The following is a 23156-nucleotide window of genomic DNA, read 5'->3' on the forward strand; positions in this document are numbered from 1 at the left end:
GGAGCGAGGGAGGGGGGAGAGAAAGGAGAGTGCGATAGAAAGAGAGAGAGAGCGCGGCGGACCAACGGGATCAGATTGCAAAGATTGATAGAGAGAGGTGTTCACTTAATAAGCAGTGAGGAACTCTTGGGCAGTTTCATGGGAACTGTGAGGGATTGGCTCACAGAAGTTGACAAATGAAGGATTTGACGGACACAAAAGTCAGTTGTTGTTTTTTCGTTGATAGTCTGGATAGTGTTTTCGTTTTCCACACCCAAGATCGACAGAGTGGATTTCCCTGATCCGATTGTCTGCTTTCCGACCAAGCGAGGATGAAGAACTGTAAAGGGAGCCCGGGCGTTCTGATGCTAAGGATGCCGGGGCGTTTTATTCAGGAATTGGTCTGAAACAAAAGACGGACGAGCTCAGTTCAACGATGCCTCAGTTCGGCTGACACGGACGCTGCGAGAGAAGAGAGCGTCTGTGAGTCCTGCGTGCAGCCTGGCAGAAGACAGGTACGAATAAAGGTAGGGAAGAAACACAATTCACCTCTAGCCTGTCAAACTGCACACGTGACAGTAACAATAAACTCAACTTCACCTGATCCACGAATAACGTGTTTGCATGTACACTTCATCTTGACAATTTCAATGTCTCGTTGCTATCATCAAAAGCGGTTTAGATTCACGGCACATACTGTCTAACGTTATTGAGCGTCCGGCTTGGCTTGAGGCCTCTTGACACGCATGTTACAATGTGCAACTTAATAAAATCGATTTCATTATTGCAAACTATGAAAAAAAAAAAAACATACTGTAATACCGCTTTGAAGCCCGACAGCTTTTTAGCTACCGTGTATGAAACAAAGCCGAAATCATTGCGTTTACAAGGAACAAATAAGCTGAACAATAAATCCACAGGTTCCCAGCAGAAGCATTTTAGGTACTCATCTCCCTGAGTGGACTATTTCAAGTGATTCAATGCAACAACTTGTGTAACACCTGAGAGCTGAGTGTGTTTGTGCACGGGCGCATTCTTCCCTCGATGCATAAACAAAGCCGACAGAGACAGCAGACCAATCGAATGAATAGCGAAATGCAGCCCGGCATGACAGCTTCATGACCTCATCCCGCTTTTCATCTCTCTTTTCTTCGCACCATTCACTTTCAGTGGCCGAAGTGGGTTTCGAGCTTGCAAAGGGGTCATTTTAATTGTCACGTTTGGGGGGGGGGGGGGGGGTGTGATTCATCTGATGGACGTGCTTTGAAATAAATGAATAAAGATCTTGTAGTGGGAATGATCACTGAAGGAGAGTCAGGGGTCCAAATGGCAGAACAGCTACAAGTGCAGCCTGCCCCCACCCCCCCCAAAAAAAAAACAACAACAACAACACATCGACATAGAATTTAGCAGCTGCCGCAACGACATGAGGTGACTCAGTTCTAAATGAACACTTCTCACCATCACCTCTCTCAAAGGGCCACCTGTGATGAAACCCCAGCTGAGGGGAGGAGTCAGACGCGCTCTCAAAATAAGGATTCACACGCTTGCAAAATAGTGAGCCGTTTACATGACGCTTGGACATGCAGACGGCATGTGCGCATGTTCAAGCGGTGTGGAAAATCCGACGACACCTGAGCCCGGGGCTCTTCCCTCAACAATGGCCTTGGGAGGTGGGCGGCCGTGGTGGTGGCTCAGCTCAGTTTCCCCGCGCGCTCGTCTTCACGTGGAGTGGCCTCTCCCACTCCACTTCATTATCCTCCCAATCCCCACCATTGTTGTGCGCATCCAATTATGCATTCTGGTCCTCCTAATCAGCGCTCTCCCGAACGCCCCCCTCAAGGCCCCCCTGAGAACAGGCCTGGCAGACCCAAAGACACGCGCAGCCCAAATCATTTGACGAGCCCTCCTAAATTAATCGCCGTGGCTTCATTTGCGCAGATGCCTAAAGCTGAAAAAAAAGTTTGATTACTACCACGTAAACACACCCGACACCTAATTAATTACTAATACAGTGTATTTTTGTTCATCTATCTATACTAGCGACATATTGTGACAGGCAGGACAATTAAACGCTCTTCCACTAGATGGCAGAAGAGACAATCAACTGATGTTTGTACTGTACATTAGAAGAAGTCATGGCTTCTTGTAGCGCTGCTCGATTGTGAAAATGAAATGAATCACGATTGTTTTGGTAATAATTCAAATCACGATTATTCAGACAATCGTTTATTTTTTGGTGAAACACAAGAAAATGTTTTAACGTTAAAAATACAAGGACAAATGAATTTCTTTGAAACACTATGTCCTTTTGGACTAAACAACATTGATCAAATTAGTTATTACAAAACAAATAAAAGGTGCAAAAGTATAAATTCAAGTATGATTTCTTTGCGTCAACAATCATAGCGCGTTGGATATGAATGCATATTAATAATTCGGTTTTTTTTTTACGATTAATTAAACCAATTTTGTAATCGTGTGTAATAATCGTGACTGCAATTGAATTTCGATTAATTGCACAGCGCTAGCTTCTTGCAAGTATTTCAGCTTTGCGTTCAATGAAACAGGCCCAAAGTTCAGACTGACTATCCATTTGTGAGACGAATTTTATATGACGGATCTAATGTAAATATTCAGTGGTGATGTCTTTGGCTCTCAAATCTAAGTCACGAGTTGAACCTCAAACACTACGTCCAATCTGATACATGGAGCTTATAGCATTGCAGCGGCACAGGTGGGTTCGTACACCGGTAGAGATGAGAGAAGTACTTATCTAATGATTCCAAGGACTCCCGGTGGGTTCTTACTTTCATTCGACCAACACGCCGGATACCCGACACCGCATGACTATGACAGACGGTCACAGAGGAGGATTGCTGCTCAGGTCTAAGGCGAAGTTCCAGTCGTCATGGTCACCCTGCCAGCTGTGTTTTTGGGGGACACATGAGGCAAGGCTTCCTCATTTTAACTTCATTTTTTTTGCGACACTACCTGACACTAGTAGAAGTACGCCCCTCCTGAGACACTGCGAATGAGGTAATACGGCTCCAGATTCGGGCAACTTTGGCCAAGCGGCCGGGCACGTGGGATTTCGGAGTGCACATGAGTGATCTGTCAAGTCTTCAGGGCCCAAACCACGCAGGCAGGCAGGCAGGCAGACAGACACAAAGCGGCTGTGGCCAGGCGATAAAAGCGCTCTATGCCCAGAGGGGCCCACAGTCCGGTCCCTCATGGCTAGAAGCCTTTGACCCGAGGCTCAAAATCCAGCATGATGTCCACGTTGTCTGTTATCATTCCAACACATAGTAAAGGATGTGTTTCTACCAGGCATGACTCTCATAACTCAACTCCAAGTATATAATTACAACAAGTATGCCATTCAGGTCATGGAGCAAAGCACCATGGGAGGCTGATATAAATGTAATGCACCCTCCACAAATGATTAATACGGCAAGTTGTACACAATGGGGTCAAACAGAGTCCCACTCCCGACATCCCAGCATGCAGCATCTGGTACTGCGTGTCCACGGAATAAGTGGCACACATCGAGGCCCGCTGGGAGTTAGCATAAGTGTGCACAGACGCACAGCATCCCCGACTCCCAGACAAAAGTATTCTGCTGAAAGGACGAGAGACAATTTGGGCCACAAAAGAACAGACGGAGGCTTTTCTGTCGGATTTGTCACATCTGCATGGCATGCGGCTGATACTCCATAAATACAACAAAGACAACGTGAAAACGAACAATTTATAGATGCGGCATTGACTTTGGCTCAAGAAATGACAGCCTGTCACATTTGGTGACGCCTAACCAGACATCAGCGCTGGTTGTCATATTCGTCTTCCGATCGCACTCGGTGCAGCTCGGAGCTCGCTTCCGCCGCCAACACTTTCGGTTGGCTCAGTTTCTAAGGGTTGAGAGGAGCTTGTATTTGAATTATTTCTGCTATGAATGGTTCAAAGGGAAGTGACAACCAATGACGGCTCAGCTTCAGGAAACAGGTGAGCCGTGATTAGTCGTTACCTGAGCCCTATCATTTTCGGTTGACAGAAAGTGACAGAATGGATGCATTTTCACCACACTGACAATATCGTCCTTCTCCTTCTAGGGACTGGATTCAAGCACGAGGATCACTGCGAGTTTCCTGGCTAGGGCCTACAAAAAATGCAAGTTTCCAAGTGATCGAGCTGCGAGGGGTCTCGATCACACGCTTGGACTCCATGGCCAGCCGTTCTGCTCCCATCCCGCAGCTGGAGGTGGCGGGAGCATGAGCGCGGGCAGGATCAACCGCTACAGCATTGTGTCATCTGAGGAAGAGGGCCTCCGTCTCACTACCATGCACGGTATGAACGGTTTTGGCAACGGCAAGATCCACACGCGCCGCAAGTGTCGCAGCCGCTTTGTCAAAAAGAATGGCCAGTGCAACGTGCAGTTTGCCAACATGGACGACAAGTCGCAGCGCTACATGGCTGACATATTCACCACGTGCGTGGATATCCGCTGGCGATGGATGCTGGTGCTCTTCACTCTTGTGTTTGTCACTTCTTGGCTGGCCTTCGGCTTGGCCTTCTGGGTCATCGCCTTGCTGCACGGGGATCTGGATAATCCGGCCGGAGATGACAACTTCACCCCGTGCGTCCTCCAGGTCAACGGATTTGTGGCCGCCTTTCTCTTCTCCATCGAGACGCAGTCGACGATAGGCTACGGCTACCGTTGCGTCACCGAGGAGTGTCCGGTAGCCGTCTTCATGGTGGTGTTCCAGTCCATAGTGGGCTGCATCATTGACTGCTTCATGATCGGCGCCATCATGGCCAAGATGGCAAGGCCGAAGAAGCGAGCGCAGACGCTGCTGTTCAGCCACAACGCTGTCATTGCGATGCGGGACGGGAAACTGTGTCTCATGTGGCGGGTGGGAAACCTCCGCAAGAGCCACATCGTGGAAGCCCACGTCAGGGCTCAGCTCATCAAGCCTCGGATCACCGACGAAGGAGAGTATATCCCCCTCGACCAAATAGACATCAACGTGGGCTTTGACAAAGGCCTGGACAGGATTTTTTTGGTTTCGCCCATAACGATTCTCCATGAGATCGATGAGGAGAGCCCCCTTTTCGGCATCGGCAAACAGGACCTCGAGACGTCTGACTTTGAGATTGTGGTGATCTTGGAGGGAATGGTGGAAGCGACCGCCATGACCACTCAGGCGCGGAGTTCCTACTTAGCCGCCGAGATCCTCTGGGGACACCGGTTCGAGCCTGTCTTGTTTGAGGAGAAGAACCTTTACAAGGTGGATTACGCTCACTTCCACAAAACCTACGAGGTGCCGTCCACCCCCCGATGCAGTGCCAAGGACATGCTGGAGAACAAATTCCTCGTTCCCACTTCCAACTCGTTCTGCTACGAAAATGAGCTGGCTTTCCTCAACCGCGAGGAGGAGGAGGAGGAGGACGGAGGCGGCGGGAACATGGCACTGGCAAACCTCAGTCCGGACCGCAACAGCCGACACGAGTTTGAACGCTTACAGGCCACCAGGACTCTGGATCAAAGGTCTTATCGGAGAGAGTCGGAAATATGACGCCCTCTTATAGGTCCGGGCTCTCTTTTTAGAGATTTCAAATGCAGAACAATGCAAAGTGCCATAGGGAACACTGTCCGGTGTGCTAGATTGAGAGAAAAAGGGACAGAAGTGGAGTGAATGTGGCAAACTAAGTATGCAGCCTAGAAATTTGTGGTAAGGAATGTCTACAATCAAGGAAAAGTCTGGAGAAAGACCTTCTTCCTTCATGGAAACTTGAATCTTTTTTCACATGGTCACTTTGAGTGTGTTAAGAATACTAACAAATTGACATCATTGAATTTAGGGTGTAAATACATTTCTTAGTTATGGTATAGTTTGTGTGCTGTCTCGCTTTCTAAAAGCACCTGTTCGAAAAGTAGGATGCGCTCCGTCAACTTTTTTGGAGCGCGATGCTCTTATCGTTTGCTTAAGTTGCAACACGTAAGTTCAGTGGCACGTTTGACATTTGTGCACTGCTGCACTGAGATGCAATGAGCCATAAGAAAAAAAAAAGAAAAAAAACACCTGATCACAAGCCACTGAGAACAACACGATTCCAAGTTGGGATCCGACCAGTGAGAAGGCAACATTGATTACTTGCACTGTTAAGGGATACAAAAAAAAACAAAAAAAAAACTTGACAGAACTCAAATGCAACATGTAATGGTACCAGTGGAGGATGTGGGCATTTCAACTGTTAACCCAACAAAATAAGCACCTTAACGTGTCACTTCTAATTTCACTTTCAGCATAACCTGATATGCTAAACAAAATAAAAATGTATTTTTAGATAAAATCAGACTTTTTTCCATTTAATTCTGGACGTTTCGCAACAGCTAAAACGACAACAAACAGCTATTTTTTCATTATTTGCTCCTGAAAAATTAATCTATGCATATTTTTCCACAACGTCAGGGGATAGAGAAAATATTAAATGATTAATTGAATTCAAAACTAGTTTAAATATAATTGTTGATCTTTTCATATGACATCATCACATTGTATCAATATGCTAACACAGAAAAAGTATTGCACCAAAGCTTGGGTAGAAGCAATAAACACTGAAGCACAGCTCTGATTTTGTTTTCTCACGGCTTCTTTTGAAAATCGTGAATATTAAAATATATGGCTTTGAATGACTCTATAAGAGCATACCGATTATGTTGGCAGGTTTAGATGCAGTTTAGCTGCAGTATGCTGCTCTGTATTCATTACAAATAATAGCATTCATGAAATAACAAAATACAGATCAAATAAAGCTTTTACATAAGCGAAAGAATGTTCCATCACAATGGAGGGGAAAGAAAAACTTAAATGTTAACACAAATGTACCTGGCATTAGAAACTCGCTTTCAAAAGCTAAAATGTCACGCGGGACTTACGTTTAAGTGTAGGGCAATAAGAGGAAAAGTGTTTTATAAGAATATATTTGATATACATATGGAATTGAAAGCTCAGGAAAGGATCATGGAGAATTTGTGACGTTGGTCAGAATGTTTGCATTTTTATTTCTTCTCGCGTTGAACCCCTTACATTTACGTGGATTCCTGACATGTGTGTCGGTCGAGTGTTGATTTGCTTTGTAAATGTTAAATATGACACAAAGAGCATATTTTCAGAGAACAAGCACTCATTGCCTTCTGGGAAGGATTTAAATGCTGATGTTTCTCGACACCTGAGCACACACTTTTAGTGGTTTCAAATAAGGTGAAATGTCACAAAAGGTCCGTTGCTGCATTCCTGCATATTGTTCTGTCACTTCAAATAATATTACCTTAGACTTTTTGTCAGATGTTGTCTACCTGAGCCCTTAAAAAAAAAAGTGTTTTAAATAAGCATAAGATGAAAAATGTATAGTGTAAAAATATAGTAACATTATAGAATTGGCTGAATAAAGCAGCTTATTTTTTTATACAATTATCTGCTTTTATCAGAATTCAACAATGAATCACTATCGAGAGGCCGAAATGTAGAGCTAATGTATTTTTTCATTTTCTTTTTGATAGTTCAATATCCATTTCGCACATTTTAAAGTGGTATTTCTCTTAAAGGGATGAATGGAAAATAACTTTGACCTCTGTAGAAGTCTTCCTATGCCCAGTAAATTGTCTACTGGGCTTTTGATTTTCATTCAGTCACATAAGTAATTCAAATAAAATAAAGTGGGGAAAAAAAACAGTTTGCAGTTTGTGTGTTTCTTTCGTCGATGTGCGAGGCGGGACTAACCACTAAGCACTGGTTGAAATGGTTGCTAAGGTAATACATCACCATGAAGGGTGCTTTAAGATGGGCGCAAGATTCATGTCACCACAGCCAAATGATTCCATGGTCTGGGGCCAATTATTCAAGAAGGCTCATCAATTAATCACGATGACACCCAAGCAACCCGCAGGGCCACGGGACTTTTGGCCAAAGCTAAACTCAACAAGAAGATTTCATCAGATCAATGGCTCGCTATAGTACCCCGCTTTTTTTAAGCATTAATTTCTGTTATGGAAGTCCAACATATTTGATTAACACACACGTATGGAAAGGCTACAGTAATTCCTAACATGATAAATAATCCCAAACTATTTGCACGGGATCAGTTGTTGTTCAATGATTCAGGTTGTGGTTTTAAAGTTGCCCATGCACAGCTAGTGACAGATTATCATGCTAGCTAGCCACTGGCTGCGCTCAGATCAGGTCTCAGCGCGGAAAGACAATGTTGAAGCCTTCTGCCGACTTTTATTATGTAACACTTTAGGACAGCGACGACAAGTGAAGCTTCTTTCTGGATTAATGGTGCTAATGAGCACAAACTCTACGATAGCATAACAGATTTTCAGATCACAGTCGAGGAAAACGCAGCTTTGAAAATGAGCCGACTTTTAATCGCCGCTGTGTGATATGAAGGTGGTGGTGTAGCATCACAGCAGGATTAGACAGCGAGAGCTTCTGGACAATCAAGGGCATGTTGAGATAAACTACCCAGAAACCGAGATGCAGATGGATAAGAGAGAATGTTATTTTTTTTCTACCAGGGCTTTTCGCAGATGTTATGAAAATGAGAAAAGAGTGCAGTGGGGCGTACGTGGTGAGAAAAATGATCCCTGCGAACGTTCTTTTGGAAATTAATTGTTCGCGTTATTCCATTTATCGTTTCAGCAATGTATATAGAGGCCTACTGTGTACTGTATTTTATATCTATTATTTATTTTATGTCTTTTGATGCACAGTGATTTTATTAACGCCTGTAGTTACCTAACAGCGTAACTTCTTCGACCACTACCGTTCCTACTTGTTATTTTCTGTCAATCTGCAGGCCTTGTGGCACCATGCTGCCTCTCACAGGTCAGTCTTGGTACTACGCCAGGTTTCATGTTTGGAGGAAGAGACTTGCTATTGTCAAAGGAGACATTTTTTTCATGTGTGAGGTGTACGTGCTGCGTTGTGTCGGTCATGTCAGGTACACCACGTAGTAAAATCTGCGGCTAATGTTCGGCACGCGACAAACTGTAGTTGAATCACGCGTTTCACCCTTTTTGGTGACATGCAGCATCACATATTTTACCGGAACTGCTAAGAGTTTTCAGTGAAACACATACGGACATGAATTTTACACATGTTAATTATGCAATAGTAAAATTTGGAACTACGATCTCATGGGAATGTCCCTTCTGCGATTCCCAGAGAACAGCCAGCTGGGGCCTGCACATGCAGACACGCACACACCTTTCCTCTAATACTACAAAAAAAAAAACACCTATAAAAGCTGGAGCCAGCCAAAAAAAAAACACATATTGGAAACATGGGTTTATTTTGATAAACTTTATGTTAATAAACATATAGACAGAAAACTGACAAAATTGTCAGATAATCTGCATGTGACTGTGACCCGATTTGCCATTAAAAGTACTTACTTGAAGGAATGGGTTGGTCCAACACTATTTATGAGCCTCTCCGCTCAGGCAGGTGTCTCTATTGAGTCCACGTTGATTCATGAAGTGACATGAATGGACAACCTGAGGGGGCCCGCTCTCATTTCCGGATTCCTAACGATACATAATTACCTTGCCCGAAGGCCCCGGATTGATGGGATACTCGCTAAGTATAAATCTGAAAGTAAAGTCAAATGTAATGTGGAAAACCCTAAACAGTTCTACTGGAAAATAAATACAAATAAAGAAAAGTCATGAGCCACGGTTTGGATTTTCTTCCATAAAGATGGTCCTCATCGGGGCCAAATATACAGATTGATGCTCACAATTGAGTCTCTCCTTCAGGGTTTCTTCATTTGATTGCAACCCATTGTGTGCTTGGCTTTAAAGGTAGCAGTGAATCTTATACTGTAGGACTCGAAACAGCAGTAAAATAAACACTGCTAAAGAAACATACAGTTGCAAGGAAATGTGAACCCTTTCGAATTACACTACTTGGAAATCTGCATATATTGGCCATGAAATGTTTTCCTTCATTAAGTTACAGCAATTGATAAACAGTCTGCATACAAACAATTAATACTGTATGTTTTCATGTTTTTATCGAACATACCACGTGCGGAAAAAGTATGAATGCCATGTGTGATTCAAAACAAGGGACAGTTGTTAAACACACTTCTTTCTATGTTATGTCAGATTTAGAAGATTTATTTTTACTCTACCTGGACTTTATTTGACTCATTGTTTCAATACAGCTTATTTTATTTTACTATGTTTACAATATAAAAACCTTATTTACATTTAATTTGATATTCCAACTCAATAAAGTTACTGTGGCTAATAATAATATTAAATACGCTTTTTAGAAATAAAACCTCTGGCATGTTTATTTATTTATTTTTATGAACTTTTAGATCAGTACTATTTCAATGATGGTTATTACGGCAGTACTGTACTTGGAAAGTTATGATTTTTTTTTGTACATGTAAAATGTTTGATAACCCCTGCTCTAATCCAATGGTGTCTCCTTTTTCCAAGAGCTAAACTTCTGTTGAATGGCTTCAACAGAAATGATGTCTCCTGTAGTGGTCCAGTCAGAGTCCTGACCTCAACCTAATTGAGATGCTGCAGCATGACCCCAAGAGAGTAATTCTAACCACACCTAAAACAATATTACTAAGCTGGCTGTTTAACAAAATCCCCAATCCCTCCTAACCTTCAACTGTAAACACATTGAAATATTTTTTACTTATTTTGGTGCTGTAAACCCAATAACATTTCATTTGTGCTGACATAAGCTTCAATTAACAAAAGTGCATCTGTCCAAAGCGTGAGAATGGACACAGAGATGGCACAACAGGTTCCCCTGTCAGCACCCTTCTCAAATTCATCTACCAGTGGAAGGAAAAGAGATAAGACATCTCTAAACAGCCCATCAGCCCGCCATGGCCTACCTACCTGCACCGTGCCAGGACACAGGGGTCATCTCCTGCCAGCAGGACGTCTCCAGTGTCAGACAGAATGGACGCCTTTGTTGTCTTCATGGGACCTCCAAGTGCTTGCAGTGGTGTCTCTGTTTTGTATAGGGAACAATGTCCCTTTATAAACGATGATGCACAGCCGAAAGCAAACAGAGACATTCGAAATCAACAACTTTGTCAAATACTAACCGTTGAGATGATTCACTTGTTGGATAATTTTGTTGGACAAGAAGAATTTTTAGTTCTTTACCAGCTCACAGGTGCTCACTTAAAACAACAAGGTTTTACATTAAGACAGGTTAGAGGCCAGAATGAGAGCTCGATGACACTTTGCTCCTGCAAAGGTTGACTTTTATTTCCATCATTGACAGCTAGCAAGCTAAATGTCACTGCTTCTCAGAGTGGCAACAAATTCAAGTCAAAATATGACTAAGTTCCTAAAAATCGTAACCTCTTCATGGTAACGTTTTGTTAAATTTAGACAATTTTTAAAATTATTATGATTTTTAACAATTTTAACTTTACAATACCTTGTGAGGATAAGCGGTATAGATAATGGATGGATGGATGGAATATTGCGGTAAAGAGCAACACCTAGTGGTCGGGTACGTGGTTGTTTTCTCATCGTCTTGGATTTAGCCAATCCGTTACGACAATATTGTAATGCCGGGAGCTTCGACCAATGATCGCTTGCATCACTGAAAACAAAAATGGCGTCGCTTGTGCTGTGATGCTGAGAAATATTAACGCCGTGAGTTCAAAACGGATATATGTTACGAAATTGAACACATATAACTCAAGGTGAGGAATAAATCAATTTCTATGTTTTCTTCTCGTATTATGTTTACCACGGCTTCTATTATGTCTCAAAGAGTCAATAAATGTCCAGCTAGCAATGGGCTAACATCCATTCATACGTAAGCATGGACTGCATCCAATTCCCGCGGTAGTTGTCTCAAACTTGTGTTTTACGTCGACGATTTTTCCCTTCCTAGAATGAAGGTGGTCAACCTGAAGCAAGCCATCCTGCAGGCTTGGAAGGAGCGCTGGAGTGACTACCAGTGGGCTGTTAATATCAAAAAGAACTTTCCAAAGGGAGCGACATGGGAATATCTTAACCTCGCAGGTTAGAACTGTCATCGCTACTTTACGACTGGCAGTATTATAGGGCAAAAATAGGTATACACTTGAAGAAATCCCGTTTTTGTATATATTTACAGGTGTTTTCATGGTATCTGTTTTTTTAATTACATAATACTTAATTCTTCCTTTCATAACTCTACTTTTCTGCCTGCCTTTCAGTCTTTTTCCTACCTTACTTACCCTGTGTTGTTTTTGAATACTTTCTTTGATCTTGACTAAAATTATTTGCCATTATTCATTATATCTTAAACAAAAAAAAGTCAGTTAAAAAATGTTCAATATACCTACCATAACATGTCTTACAGTATTGCCTTTCTCTTTGTGTATTTTTCAGAGGCATTAATGGAGCAAGCGTTGATTGGTCCATCTCCTAACCCACTTATCTTGTCTTATCTCAAATATGCCATAAATTCACAGGTAACAGATAAACTTAAAAAGGTGTTTGCAATTTGCAATGTTTGATTATTCCCTCTCTCTGTCTTTAGATGGTGTCTTATTCGAGTGTGCTCATCGCCATTAGCAAGGTAACATCACAAAAGCCATGGCAATACAGTCAACCCTGGCTATTCGCACAGATAAATGCAAATTGGCTGATTTTTCAGTTATGTTCTACAAATGGTGAACCAGCAAGGGTTGACTGTATACAATTTCTATAGTACCGTATATTAAGATGCAGGTGGTCCGATAAATGTGCCTCTTCTCCCCGTAGTTTGATGATTTTTCTCGGGATCTGTGCGTAAAGTCTCTCCTGGAGATCATGGACATGTTCTGCCATCGGCTCACGTAAGTCATTTCTATTTAATGTTCATTCTTTATACTATTATTTGAAAAGAAGAAGAAGAAGAAATATCAAGCTGTCGACTTTGTTTGAAATTGCCGGTGTGTGACTGTGAAGCTGCCACGGGAAGGCTGAGGAATGCATCGGGCTGTGTCGCGCCCTGCTCGGGGTGGTGGTGTGGCTGCTGCAGGGCTGCGCCTGCTTTTGCGAGAAGCTGAGGGAACCGGGGCCGTTGAGCAGCACCGAGGCCTGTCTGACAGAGTGCCGGCAGAGGCTGCACAAACTCATGAGCAGCACCAAGAACAGAGCCCTGGTACACATCGCTCGGCTTGAAGATCAAGGTGACCCATTTCTGTAGACTCTTTACATTTTTTCCAATTTCGTAAAATGGAAACCTTTTCATAAGAGTCCAAGCTGTACAGGTCTTGTTGATGTTTCACAGCGTTGATTTTTTTCTCTCTCGAAAGGTTCGTGGAGTAATGTCGAACAAGCTATTGTGAAAGTGAGCGAGGGCCTCAGCTGTATATCTAACTCAACGCTGCTGAGTCAATTAGAGGAAACCTTATCGCTGGTGAAAGGGTGCGTCCTTCCTTCCTTCATTTGCAAATGCAGACAAAAAAAAAAAAAGTATTTTTGTGCCGTCTTCAATCAATGACTCTTTGCGCTCAGCATCCCACAGATGCTGTCGGTGCAGTGTAACCCGCTGCTGCACGCCTCCTTCCCGTCAATCCACGCCTTCATCATGCTGGAAGGGACCATGAATTTGACAGGGGAGACGCAGCCGATGGTTGAGCAGCTGATGATGATCAAGAGAATGCAGGTGAGAACATATGTCGGGTGGAAAAAAAATAGCACCTGCACTTCACATGCACGTTATTTTTTAATAATGCAAAATCATTTTTTTTTCTGATGAATCGATTAAAAAAAAAAAAAAATAATAATAATCATAATTCAGTAGCTGTAGCCCTACATTTAAAAAAAAAATGATAATAATAGGTATAACAGCACTTTGATCAAAAATCTTGTCCTGGGCAGAGAATCCCTAGTCCATTCTTTGTGTTGGAGATCTGGAAAGCGTGTTTCACCGGCCTCATCGAGTCACCAGAGGGCACAGAGGAGCTGAAATGGACGGCCTTCACCTTCCTCAAGGTGAATGTTTTGATTTCATTTGTGGACTGGTCCTTTCAATTAGCACGGCCCAGAAAGTTAGTTTGTATTTTTTTTTTCCTAGATTCCGCAAGTTCTGCTTCGGCTGAAGAAGTACCCTCAGGTTGACAAAGGACAGGTGAAACGATACTTGGACGCCGATGAGTCGCTCTCTCCTCCTTAGAGGCTGTAAGATCCAACTTGCTCCGAATCTGACTTTATTTTCCAGGACTTTACGGAGGATGTGAATGTTGCCTTTCAGTACCTACTCAAACTGACGCCACTGCTGGACAAAGCTGACCAAAGATGCAAGTGAGTGTGCCACGCTCCCGCTGCCACAATGGAAACACTGACAGATTGTAAAAGTTGTTTTCCTCCTAGCTGCGACTGCTTGGGCATGCTGCTCCAGGAGTGTAACAAGCTCGGCCTACTGTCCGACTCCAACACAGAGGTCCTCACATCCAAACGGTACGCTGTCCTCCTCCAATCGTTTCAACATTCCGAGCTGTGATCAGTATATTTCAATGCATTCATGTCGTATCACGCACCCCATCCCTTGTTTGTCTTCCCTCCGCGAACCTCTCCCCCAACCCGCCTCCCCCGCCTCCCTGCAACTTTGATTTAGGACGGAGCACAGGAAGTTCTCCCCAAAACTAAAAACCGCGGAAAACGCAAATATACAACCGAACCCGGGCCTCATCCTGCGAGCGGAGCCCACCGTGACCAATATTCTCAAGGTAGAAACAAAGCGTGCATTTCTTTTGTGTTACTGGTGTCCAATCATGGCCAAATAGAATCTTAAAAAGTATAAAGACTCAGTCAGCGAATAAGGCACAATGCTTTATTGAATTTGTAGTCAGTGAATAGCATAAAAGTTTGCTGCGTTCATTTAATAGTTACAATATGCATCGTAGAATCATGTCACTAAAAAGAACTCCAAATGTGTCTACTGGCTAATTCCTAACCGAAATCACTGTTCAAAAATCTAAAATATTTTGTCCAGCCATTTTCTAAAGTGTTTTTCCAGATTCAACCCCTTGACCTTCCCGACTTACTTCCCATCTTTCATTTTATGGTATCCAATCGAAAATGTATTTTCGAAAGGGAAGTATTTTATATTTGGGGGGAGGGGGTGTTCTCATTGTGCGTCTCGACATCAGTAAAGATGAGTCCTTCCCGCTCACCACATTAGTAATGAAACCAAAATAGATACGTGGGTGTATTTGAGGACGGAATTAGATATGCTTTAATGTATAGTTTATTCTGAGGTATGACTTACTTTGCTTTTTGTGGAATATTTTATCTGTGGGAACTGCAACATCTAATGACTTTGCAAAATATATGGGTATTTTATTTAGGTTAGCGTTTATGTCCTGTTCCACTCTTCCAGTAAAAAGTAGTCACAGGTTGTTGTTTTTTTTTTTTTGACTGTTGGACATATCATCACGCTAATAACTGTCTCAAACAATAAAGCTAGAAGCTTCTTTTTGGCCCATTAGACGGTAGATGCCGACCACTCCAAGTCTCCGGAGGGCCTTCTGGGCGTCCTCGGTCACATGTTGTCAGGCAAGAGCTTGGATCTCCTCCTGGCGGCCGCAGCTGCCACTGGGAAACTCAAGTCCTTTGCCCGAAAGTTTATCAAGTTAGTGCACTCTCCAGACACTTCATTAGGTACACCTTCCCTGTCAGACCTATGTCAGACATTGCCATGCTGTTTATTGGGGGGCATATTTTCCATTAAACTGCTTTTAGCTACATTTGTTTTACCATTTGTAGTGGTGCTTATGAATTATGCACAACAGGTTAGTGCCGTTGTTTTTGTTTACAGGCTTAATGAGTTTCCCAAGCACATCAGTGGCGAAGGATGTAAGTACAATTACAATCCGATGCATTCCCGCCTCGCTGAATTTTAACGTGTTGCATGTGAAACACTTTTCCTACTGTCTTGCAGCCAAGTCCGCTTCCGTTCGGGCCCTGTTATTCGACATCTCCTTCCTGATGCTTTGTCATGTGGTGCAGACGTACGGCTCCGAGGTCAGCACTTGGTCATGCTTGGCTTCACGTAAAATGTCACCAGCCAGTGTTTTTCAGTGCACAGCCACAAGATGGCATCACCAGCATTTTACTTGGCAGTCCCGGATGCAAAGCTCACCTGGTTCTGCTCTGTCTCCCTCCAACAGGTGGTCCTTTCTGACCCCAGTCCCTCAGGGGAGACGCCCTTTTTTGAGACTTGGCTGCAAACGTGTATGCCTGAAGAAGGGAAGATTCTGAACCCGGACCACCCCTGCTTCAGGCCTGAGCCCGGGAAAGTAGAGAGTCTGGTGACCCTGCTGAACAATTCGTCTGAGATGAAGCTTGTGTGAGTTGCAAACTAATCTCAGGGTTTCTCCATTAATCTTGAAAATCATGGATTGTGTTACAGCGAACACCCATTTTCACGGGCTGCAGACCCACAACAATACAATACAATACAATTTTATTTATACAGCACATTTCATAACAGCTAGAGCTGTAACAAAGCACTTTACATACAATACAATAAAAAGGCCATAATACAACAAGTGGAATAAATAAATTAACATAAAGCCAAATAAAAGCCAGAGAATAGAAATGTGACTTCAAACGGGTTTTAAAAATGGACAGAGAGGGGGCTTGCCTAACACCCAATGGGAGGTCATTCCAAAGGCAAGGACCAGCAGCCGAAAAAGCTCGATCCCCTCTGAGTCTCCGCTTGATCCTCGGCACCTCGAGTAGCGCCTGGTCCACGGACCTGAGGCTGCGGGAAGCTGCGTAGGAGTGGAGGAGGTCAGAGAGGTGCACCGGGGCCAGGCCATTTAATGATTTATAGACAAATAGGAGAATCTTAATTTGAACCCTAAAATGCACTGGGAGCCAGTGCAGTGTTATGTTTTGATGCAATGTCGAAAAATTTACCTCTCCCTTTTAACGATGTCATCTTTGATTTCAGAATTGCCCGCTAGCTTTATGCTAACATGATGCCAAACAAAATGACTTTGACGGGCTAATGGGAATTAGCATAGACATAATATGTACCTTTTTGTCACTTCAGTTTCATATCCATGTGGATTATCCGCTAAATTGTTCCTTTCTCTGCTTACAGCCAAGTGAAGTGGCATGAAATCTGCCTCAGCACCCCGGCGGCCATTTTGGAAGTTTTGAACGCATGGGAGAACGGCGTGCTGTCTGTGGAGGCAGTGCAGGTTTGTCCGGTCTTCTTTGAATTTTGTTATTTAACTGGTCACGCAAGTGAGCTTGACATTCTTTGGAAAGTGAGGAGTGACCGTGTGGTAACCATGACATCAACGAGCGGTATCCAATTAGTGTCTCCATTTCCTTCTTCCATTGAAGTTTTGGTATGAGTCAATGCGGATGTGTTTTCGTCACACATTCTCTTTCCATTCACAATTGCGCCTTCCTCTTTTTCACACCCTTCCCCTCCTCCTTTGAGTACAGAAGATCACTGACAACATCAAGGGCAAAGTTTGCAGCATGGCGATCTGCGCTGTGGCGTGGCTGGTGGCCCACGTCAGGATGTTGGGGCGGGACGAGAGGGAGAAGCCTCAGACCATGATCCGGCAGCTTGTCACCCCGCTCTATGGCGAAAACACGCTGCAGTTTTACAGCGAACGGTATAAACACCCAAAACGATTCGCATGAATCACCTTTCATTTACTCCACCATCTGAGTATAAAAAAAAAAAAAATACTTTTACAATGACAGTGTTACGCATTATCTTCAACCAAAATGAATTTTGATCAATGACGGGGCCCAATGGAGATGAATACAACTATTGTATATATATGGGTGTGACTTGAGATACAAGTTTAATTTGTTCCGGGGCCAGTCTCATAAATAAAAACAGTCAAATCATATTTGCTGATTGAAATGAATGCAAAGGCTATCAATTTGTTCCAGCCGAAATGTATTTGTAAGAAGAAAAATACACTCTATGACTTCATAAAAACAAACACAAATGACCAAACGAATGTGAAGAATTCAAAAGTTTTTACTTGGACTCAATGGCTCCAGTATATGACCCTCTCCCTTTGCACCCCCCCCAGTGTGATAATAATGAGCTCTATCATGGAGCACATGTGCGCCGACGTCTTCCAACAAACGGCGGCGACTCTGCGGCCCCCCATGGAGGGCCAGGAGCCCATACCCTACCGCAACCTGCTGCCGGCCAAGGAGCCCATCCGGGCCGCCCTCACCAAGCAGTTCCAGGTGGTGCTGCGCAAAGGCTGGGTGGACAGTCGAGCTCTGCATCTGTTCCAGAGTCTGCTCAACATGGGCGGCGTCTTCTGGTTCACCAATAATTTGGTCAAGGTGGGTGGTTGAAGAAAACGTACTGATTGTGCCCAATTTTTGGCAGCTGAAGCTTCATTTTGAAGCAAGGACTGGCGACAACAGTGGCATTTGGCGGTATTGATCTTTACAAAACCTTTTTGACTTTTTGGAACAAATTTTGTGTGGACCTTAATGGAGGTAAATATAGGCACCGGTCATATTAATAATATGTAATCCAATTTTAGGAGCTGCTCAAGGAAACCCGGCAGGAGTGGGCCCATCGAGTGGTGGAGTTGCTTTACAGCATCTTCTGTCTGGACAGTCAGCAAATCACCCTGACGTTGCTGGGCACCATTGTGCCCAACTTGCTCACTGACTCTGCCCACTGGCACAGCCTGGTCGACCCACCTGGCAAAGCACTGGCCAAGTAAGACACTCACATCTTGCTGTTTTGTACGCTTATATTTACCCTCCCTCCTGATGCGTCCTCAGGTTGTCTGTGTGGTGCGCACTCAGCTCGTACTCGTCCATCCACAAAGGATCCTGCTCCGCTCATCAACGTAGAAGACAGCGAGAAGATATCGAGGTAAACGCACCCTGCAGGCTGAAGATGGATTTTGTGTGTCAATTGTGTTTTTTTTCTTTTTGTGAATTTTTGGGATGGCAGGACTACAGCAGCCTCTTTCCTCTGGATGACACGCAACCCTCCAAGCTCATGCGTCTCCTCAGCTCCAATGAGGATGAGCCTGTTGCACTTTCCAGTCCAGGTCAGTCTATAAATGGTGTTTGAATACAAGCTAGTCATTAGTCTTTCTGACCCGTGTATGCGAGCGCGGTATTATGTCATTGAATAGTTTGGCAAGCTTCACACTGTTTATTTCCACAGTTCAAGTTTGCTGTCAAACTAAACATGAATCAAAGAGAATCACTCATTGTGTACTTAAAACAACCGTGTAGCTTTGCCTTAAAGTCCACTAGCTTAATGCTAACAGGTAATGGGGAACGCCATTGATGGGCTAATGAATAGCGTCTATGTGTTATAACGCTTTAAGCAAAAGATAGTGCCGCCGCACATGTAGACAGACAGCAATACAGGCATATATTATTTTTCCTTTGCAAAAAACAATCACTGAAGCTTACTAAGTCGTTTTGAAACTCTTCGTTTGTGTTGACGCTATCAAGTCAAAAACAGCAGAAGGAGCCGTAATGAAATAATCAAGATGTACAAGATACTTAATTCTTTTCCATCTGTGTAATTATTAGTCTGTCGACTTCAGTTGTCCTTGTTGAAAAGCAGATGACAAAAATCTATGAAGGGTGATTTGGGATGCGAGAATTTTGCCTTACGAGCGTGGTCACCGAACATATTCAACTCGTGTCTCATGGAGCCGTTCTGCAGCCTATTCGAAACAGAAACAAACACTGCCAAACCTTTACTCGAGTAGTGATATTTTCTCAATGAGAAACTGAATTGTGTCTCATAAGGCTATTTTAGGAATATCAGTCTACAGCGGAAGGAAGCCTGCGAGTCTTTCACAACATTACATGAGGATTACATTGTGACAGCCACAACACAGAAATACGTCCAGGCCTTGAGCTTTCCTTTTGACATCCGCTGCTTTGTAAATTGTGGACACAATATAGATAGAACGTGACGCAAGCAAATCGAGTTCCCCTTCCCTAGAAATGGTAAGGCAGAGGCCGAGGGCCTGGCCAAAGACATCGTAAAGGTTTTGTATGATGGCATTTGATTTTCGACTGAGAAAAAGCTACAAAAACATTCGGAAAAGCCGGGCTTTGCTGGCTGTTCATAAGAACGCAATGAGAAAAGACACTTGCTCTAAGGACATCTTGAATCGCAGTCTTTAGCAAAGGTGTGCTTCCTCACACGTCCATGTTGTTCATGGCAGAGGTGAGGAGAGTAGTTTAACTCTTTTACTGCAGGAAAAGTAAAACGTAAAACAGTCATGTTGATGTGCCCAAGGCAGACGCCTGTCTGCCAAACTCAAAACATAGTAGCAAAATCAATGCAAAAGTAGCGAGCGGAATGTAGATCAATGTGACTGAGTAAAAATACCGTTTGTTAACAAAAACAATCAAGTGAAAGTAAAACGTGTGTTGCATGAATACTACTTAATGCTGCTTATTTCGTGCGCCCCATATTATATGTGTACTTTTCGTCCTACAGGCGACCGATCTATGAGCAGTTCACTCTCTGCCTCCCAGCTCCACACTGTCAACATGAGAGAGCCGCTCAACCGCGTCCTGGGTGAGATATCTGTCTTTGCCAGACGCTGATCCCTTTTCCTTGAAATGAGGAACGTTTGTGTACTTCCTGCCTCATGAGTAGGACGCTTGCGGAGTCAAATGATGGGCCATCCGGTGTCCTCACTGAATTACTCACTAGGAGGTGTCCCCATTGATTCCATCCCCTGCCCCCATCCTTAAAATTTGTTTAGTCGGTACAACTCACGCAGGATCTGTTTGAGATTCTCCTCGTTTTACAAAGTAGATGGTTGTAAAGTACTGAATAACCAGAATGAAAAACAGTGTTAAGGAAGCCTGAATTCTCTGCCTGCTTTCATATTGGATTGTATAATAAGTATAGACACGTTACATTGTTTTCTTTCAAGAGGATTATATAACTTCAACCTTGACAATTTATGGGATCCGTTTCCTTTTCCTCAGCCAACCTTTTCCTTCTCATTTCCTCCATCCTGGGCTCCAAGATGGCGGGGCCTCACACCCAGTTTGTGCATAGTTTCATGGAGGAGTGCGTGGAATGCCTGGAGCAGGGAAGTCGCGGAAGCATCCTGCAGTTCATGCCTTTTACAATGGTGAGTCAAGAGGGGAGGCCGGACAGGTGGTGGAGTGGAGGGAGGGCAGGGCGGGGCCTCCTTCTGTCGGACATTACTGGAAAATAGCGGAATTAAGTGCTTATTCTTGTAAAAGAAATGTTGACTCGACAAAACAGATGTTCTGAATTCCTTTGTGGTGGTGTTGGTTTTTTTTTGTTTGTAAGCTGCCCTTATCCATCATCAATAACTTTTGTTTTTTCTTGCATGTCACATTTTCTCTAATAGTTCAAGCGAGTATTCAGACGGCACATACTTCTGACAAGGCTTTTTTAAATTCAGATTTGTCTCACTTAGTAGTTTGGCAAATATTCAACAATTCATCAGAAAGAGGCTATTATTTAATGTCACGCCCAGTTGATGTTTACTGTCAAAGTAAACATAAAATTGAGAGAATTACCAGTTGTGTATTTGAAACAACCACACAGCTTTGCCTTAGGAGAGCCCATTTATCTTAATGCAAACAATAACAAAAAAAACAAACGATACTAAACGTCAATGACAAGCTAATGGTTAGCACTGGTAATCGCAGTTTAATGGCATTTTAACACAAATGGTGTAACAAAACCTATACCAATAACAATACTCCATATGTTCTTTAGCCTCTATAAAAATGACAAATGTGACAAAATATTACTGGGTCACATAAAGTAGTACTAGAAGTACTATTCTTCTTTGTGTGCAGTTGCATGACTGTAGTATGCTGCCTCCCGGTGGCTAAAACGAGCACACAAGTAGGAGCATCACAATGAACTGGATTACAGCATTAAATCATGAATGTTATTCCTTTTTTGTTTTTATACATTACAGTGTTAGAGTGCTATTTTCCTAATTAAAAAAAAAAGGAAAAAAATGTTTTGTTTTTTTAGGAGGAAGGCTGCCATGGATTAGTGTCATTTTCATTCATGTCAGTGGGGAAAGGTGACTTGAGGAAAGGCGCCACTTTGTTCTCATGTTCACTGAGCAATGGCTAAAAGCTAACCCTAACCTTTGCCTGGGCATGTACAAAGTCATGAAAACTGATTCATGGGACAACTGGCATCTTCCGCAAAATAAAACATTACGCAGGGTCTTTCAGCTGTTGTGCAATGTGTTGCATCCGTTCATTCATTCCTTTTTTTTCCCCCCTCCCCTTGTTTCTGTGCCTCCAGGTCTCTGAGCTGGTGAAGCTGCCCGCTCTGGCCAAACCCAAAGTGGTCCTGGCCGTCACCGACCTGAGTCTACCCCTGGGGAGGAGAGTGGCGGCCAAAGCCATTGCTGCCTTGTAATACTTGAGGTTCTTGTGCAAAAAGTTAGGGATATTCATCTTTTGGTTTCAATTTCAGGCTCAACGTTAAAAAAAAAAAAAAAAAAACCTATCAGCAAATAATTTGACCGAATCTAAACTTCTGAATGGCAGCGATCCAACTATTCGGTGTCTCAGTACTTTGGCACAATTTTCTGTTCTCTAACGATTGGAGCGATATTCACAACCGGTGTTTGATCCATTCGAATTTCCAAGGATGTTCACTTGTATGCCTTTCTGTGACTCTTACGGTCTTTCTGTTGCAACCTGCTGATGACACTGTCACTCTTTAAGCTTGGACACCTGTTTGAGGTACTGTTGATGAATTGTTAGACGCCATTTTGGTCTCGTTACGTCATAACGTGAAGAGCATGATGAAAAGGACTGTTAAATAGCGATTCTAAATGACCACTAAATGAATTGGTCCATTCCTGGATTAAACACCTGTTGAGATTATCGCAATAGAGCTACTTGTTGGAGAAAGTCAAATTAGTACACCTGCAAAGTGCATTTTATGTTCATCCTGCAATTGTATCCCAAAAACCTTTTGTGAGTTTGATTGGTGGAAGAAGCACTCCAGTCCAACTCATGAATTTACACTTTACGTTTAAAAGTTCCCCATTTGTGTGTTTGCAAAGGTCTGCTACTTTTTGATAACTTGTCACGATATTAAAGCAAAAAAAACGCTTCTCTTTCCTTATCC

At 43.2% G+C, this 23156-nt stretch overlaps 3 protein-coding genes across 7 annotated transcripts in view; 2 read left to right on the plus strand and 1 right to left on the minus strand.

Moving 5' to 3' along the window:
* dcun1d3 (defective in cullin neddylation 1 domain containing 3) overlaps positions 1-11536 on the minus strand; it is a 33373-nt gene extending 21837 nt beyond the window's left edge. For both annotated transcript variants that reach the window (XM_086017231.1, XM_086017232.1), the window contains exons 1-3: positions 11469-11536; positions 11128-11205; positions 10916-11030 (exon numbers count right to left, since the gene is read on the minus strand). The gene's annotated coding sequence lies outside the window, so the exon portion shown is untranslated. The remainder of the gene's footprint in view (positions 1-10915; positions 11031-11127; positions 11206-11468) is intronic.
* Positions 99-6270, plus strand: kcnj12a (potassium inwardly rectifying channel subfamily J member 12a). 2 transcript variants are annotated; one of them, XM_086017301.1, is made up of 2 exons: positions 99-506; positions 4092-6270. In XM_086017301.1, exon 2 carries the CDS (start codon positions 4251-4253, stop codon positions 5553-5555), a length of 1305 nt encoding a protein of 434 aa, XP_085873427.1. In that variant the 5' UTR covers positions 99-506; positions 4092-4250; the 3' UTR covers positions 5556-6270. The 2 variants fall into 2 exon arrangements, with proteins under 2 accessions (XP_085873427.1, XP_085873428.1); XM_086017302.1 differs by having other exon boundaries at positions 99-494.
* A 56-nt stretch (positions 11537-11592) lies between the features above and the next one.
* med24 (mediator complex subunit 24) lies at positions 11593-23153 on the plus strand. 3 transcript variants are annotated; one of them, XM_086017214.1, is made up of 26 exons: positions 11593-11739; positions 11934-12117; positions 12416-12498; positions 12567-12605; positions 12791-12864; positions 12977-13200; positions 13327-13438; positions 13529-13679; positions 13895-14008; positions 14091-14144; positions 14235-14317; positions 14387-14473; positions 14631-14742; positions 15505-15647; positions 15834-15871; positions 15957-16039; positions 16186-16364; positions 17127-17226; positions 17480-17655; positions 18088-18352; positions 18559-18740; positions 18806-18899; positions 18981-19080; positions 20502-20582; positions 21002-21150; positions 22320-23153. In XM_086017214.1, exons 3-26 carry the CDS (start codon positions 12424-12426, stop codon positions 22434-22436), a joined length of 2832 nt encoding a protein of 943 aa, XP_085873340.1. In that variant the 5' UTR covers positions 11593-11739; positions 11934-12117; positions 12416-12423; the 3' UTR covers positions 22437-23153. The 3 variants fall into 3 exon arrangements, with proteins under 3 accessions (XP_085873340.1, XP_085873338.1, XP_085873339.1); XM_086017212.1 differs by having other exon boundaries at positions 11934-12064; XM_086017213.1 differs by having other exon boundaries at positions 11934-12064; positions 14643-14742.
* Positions 23154-23156: the final 3 nt, after the last annotated feature.

This window comes from Filicampus tigris, chromosome 19 (assembly GCF_054856515.1).
Source record: "Filicampus tigris isolate MCC_2025a chromosome 19, RoL_Ftig_1.0, whole genome shotgun sequence".
NCBI classification, from domain to species: Eukaryota; Metazoa; Chordata; class Actinopteri; order Syngnathiformes; family Syngnathidae; genus Filicampus; species Filicampus tigris.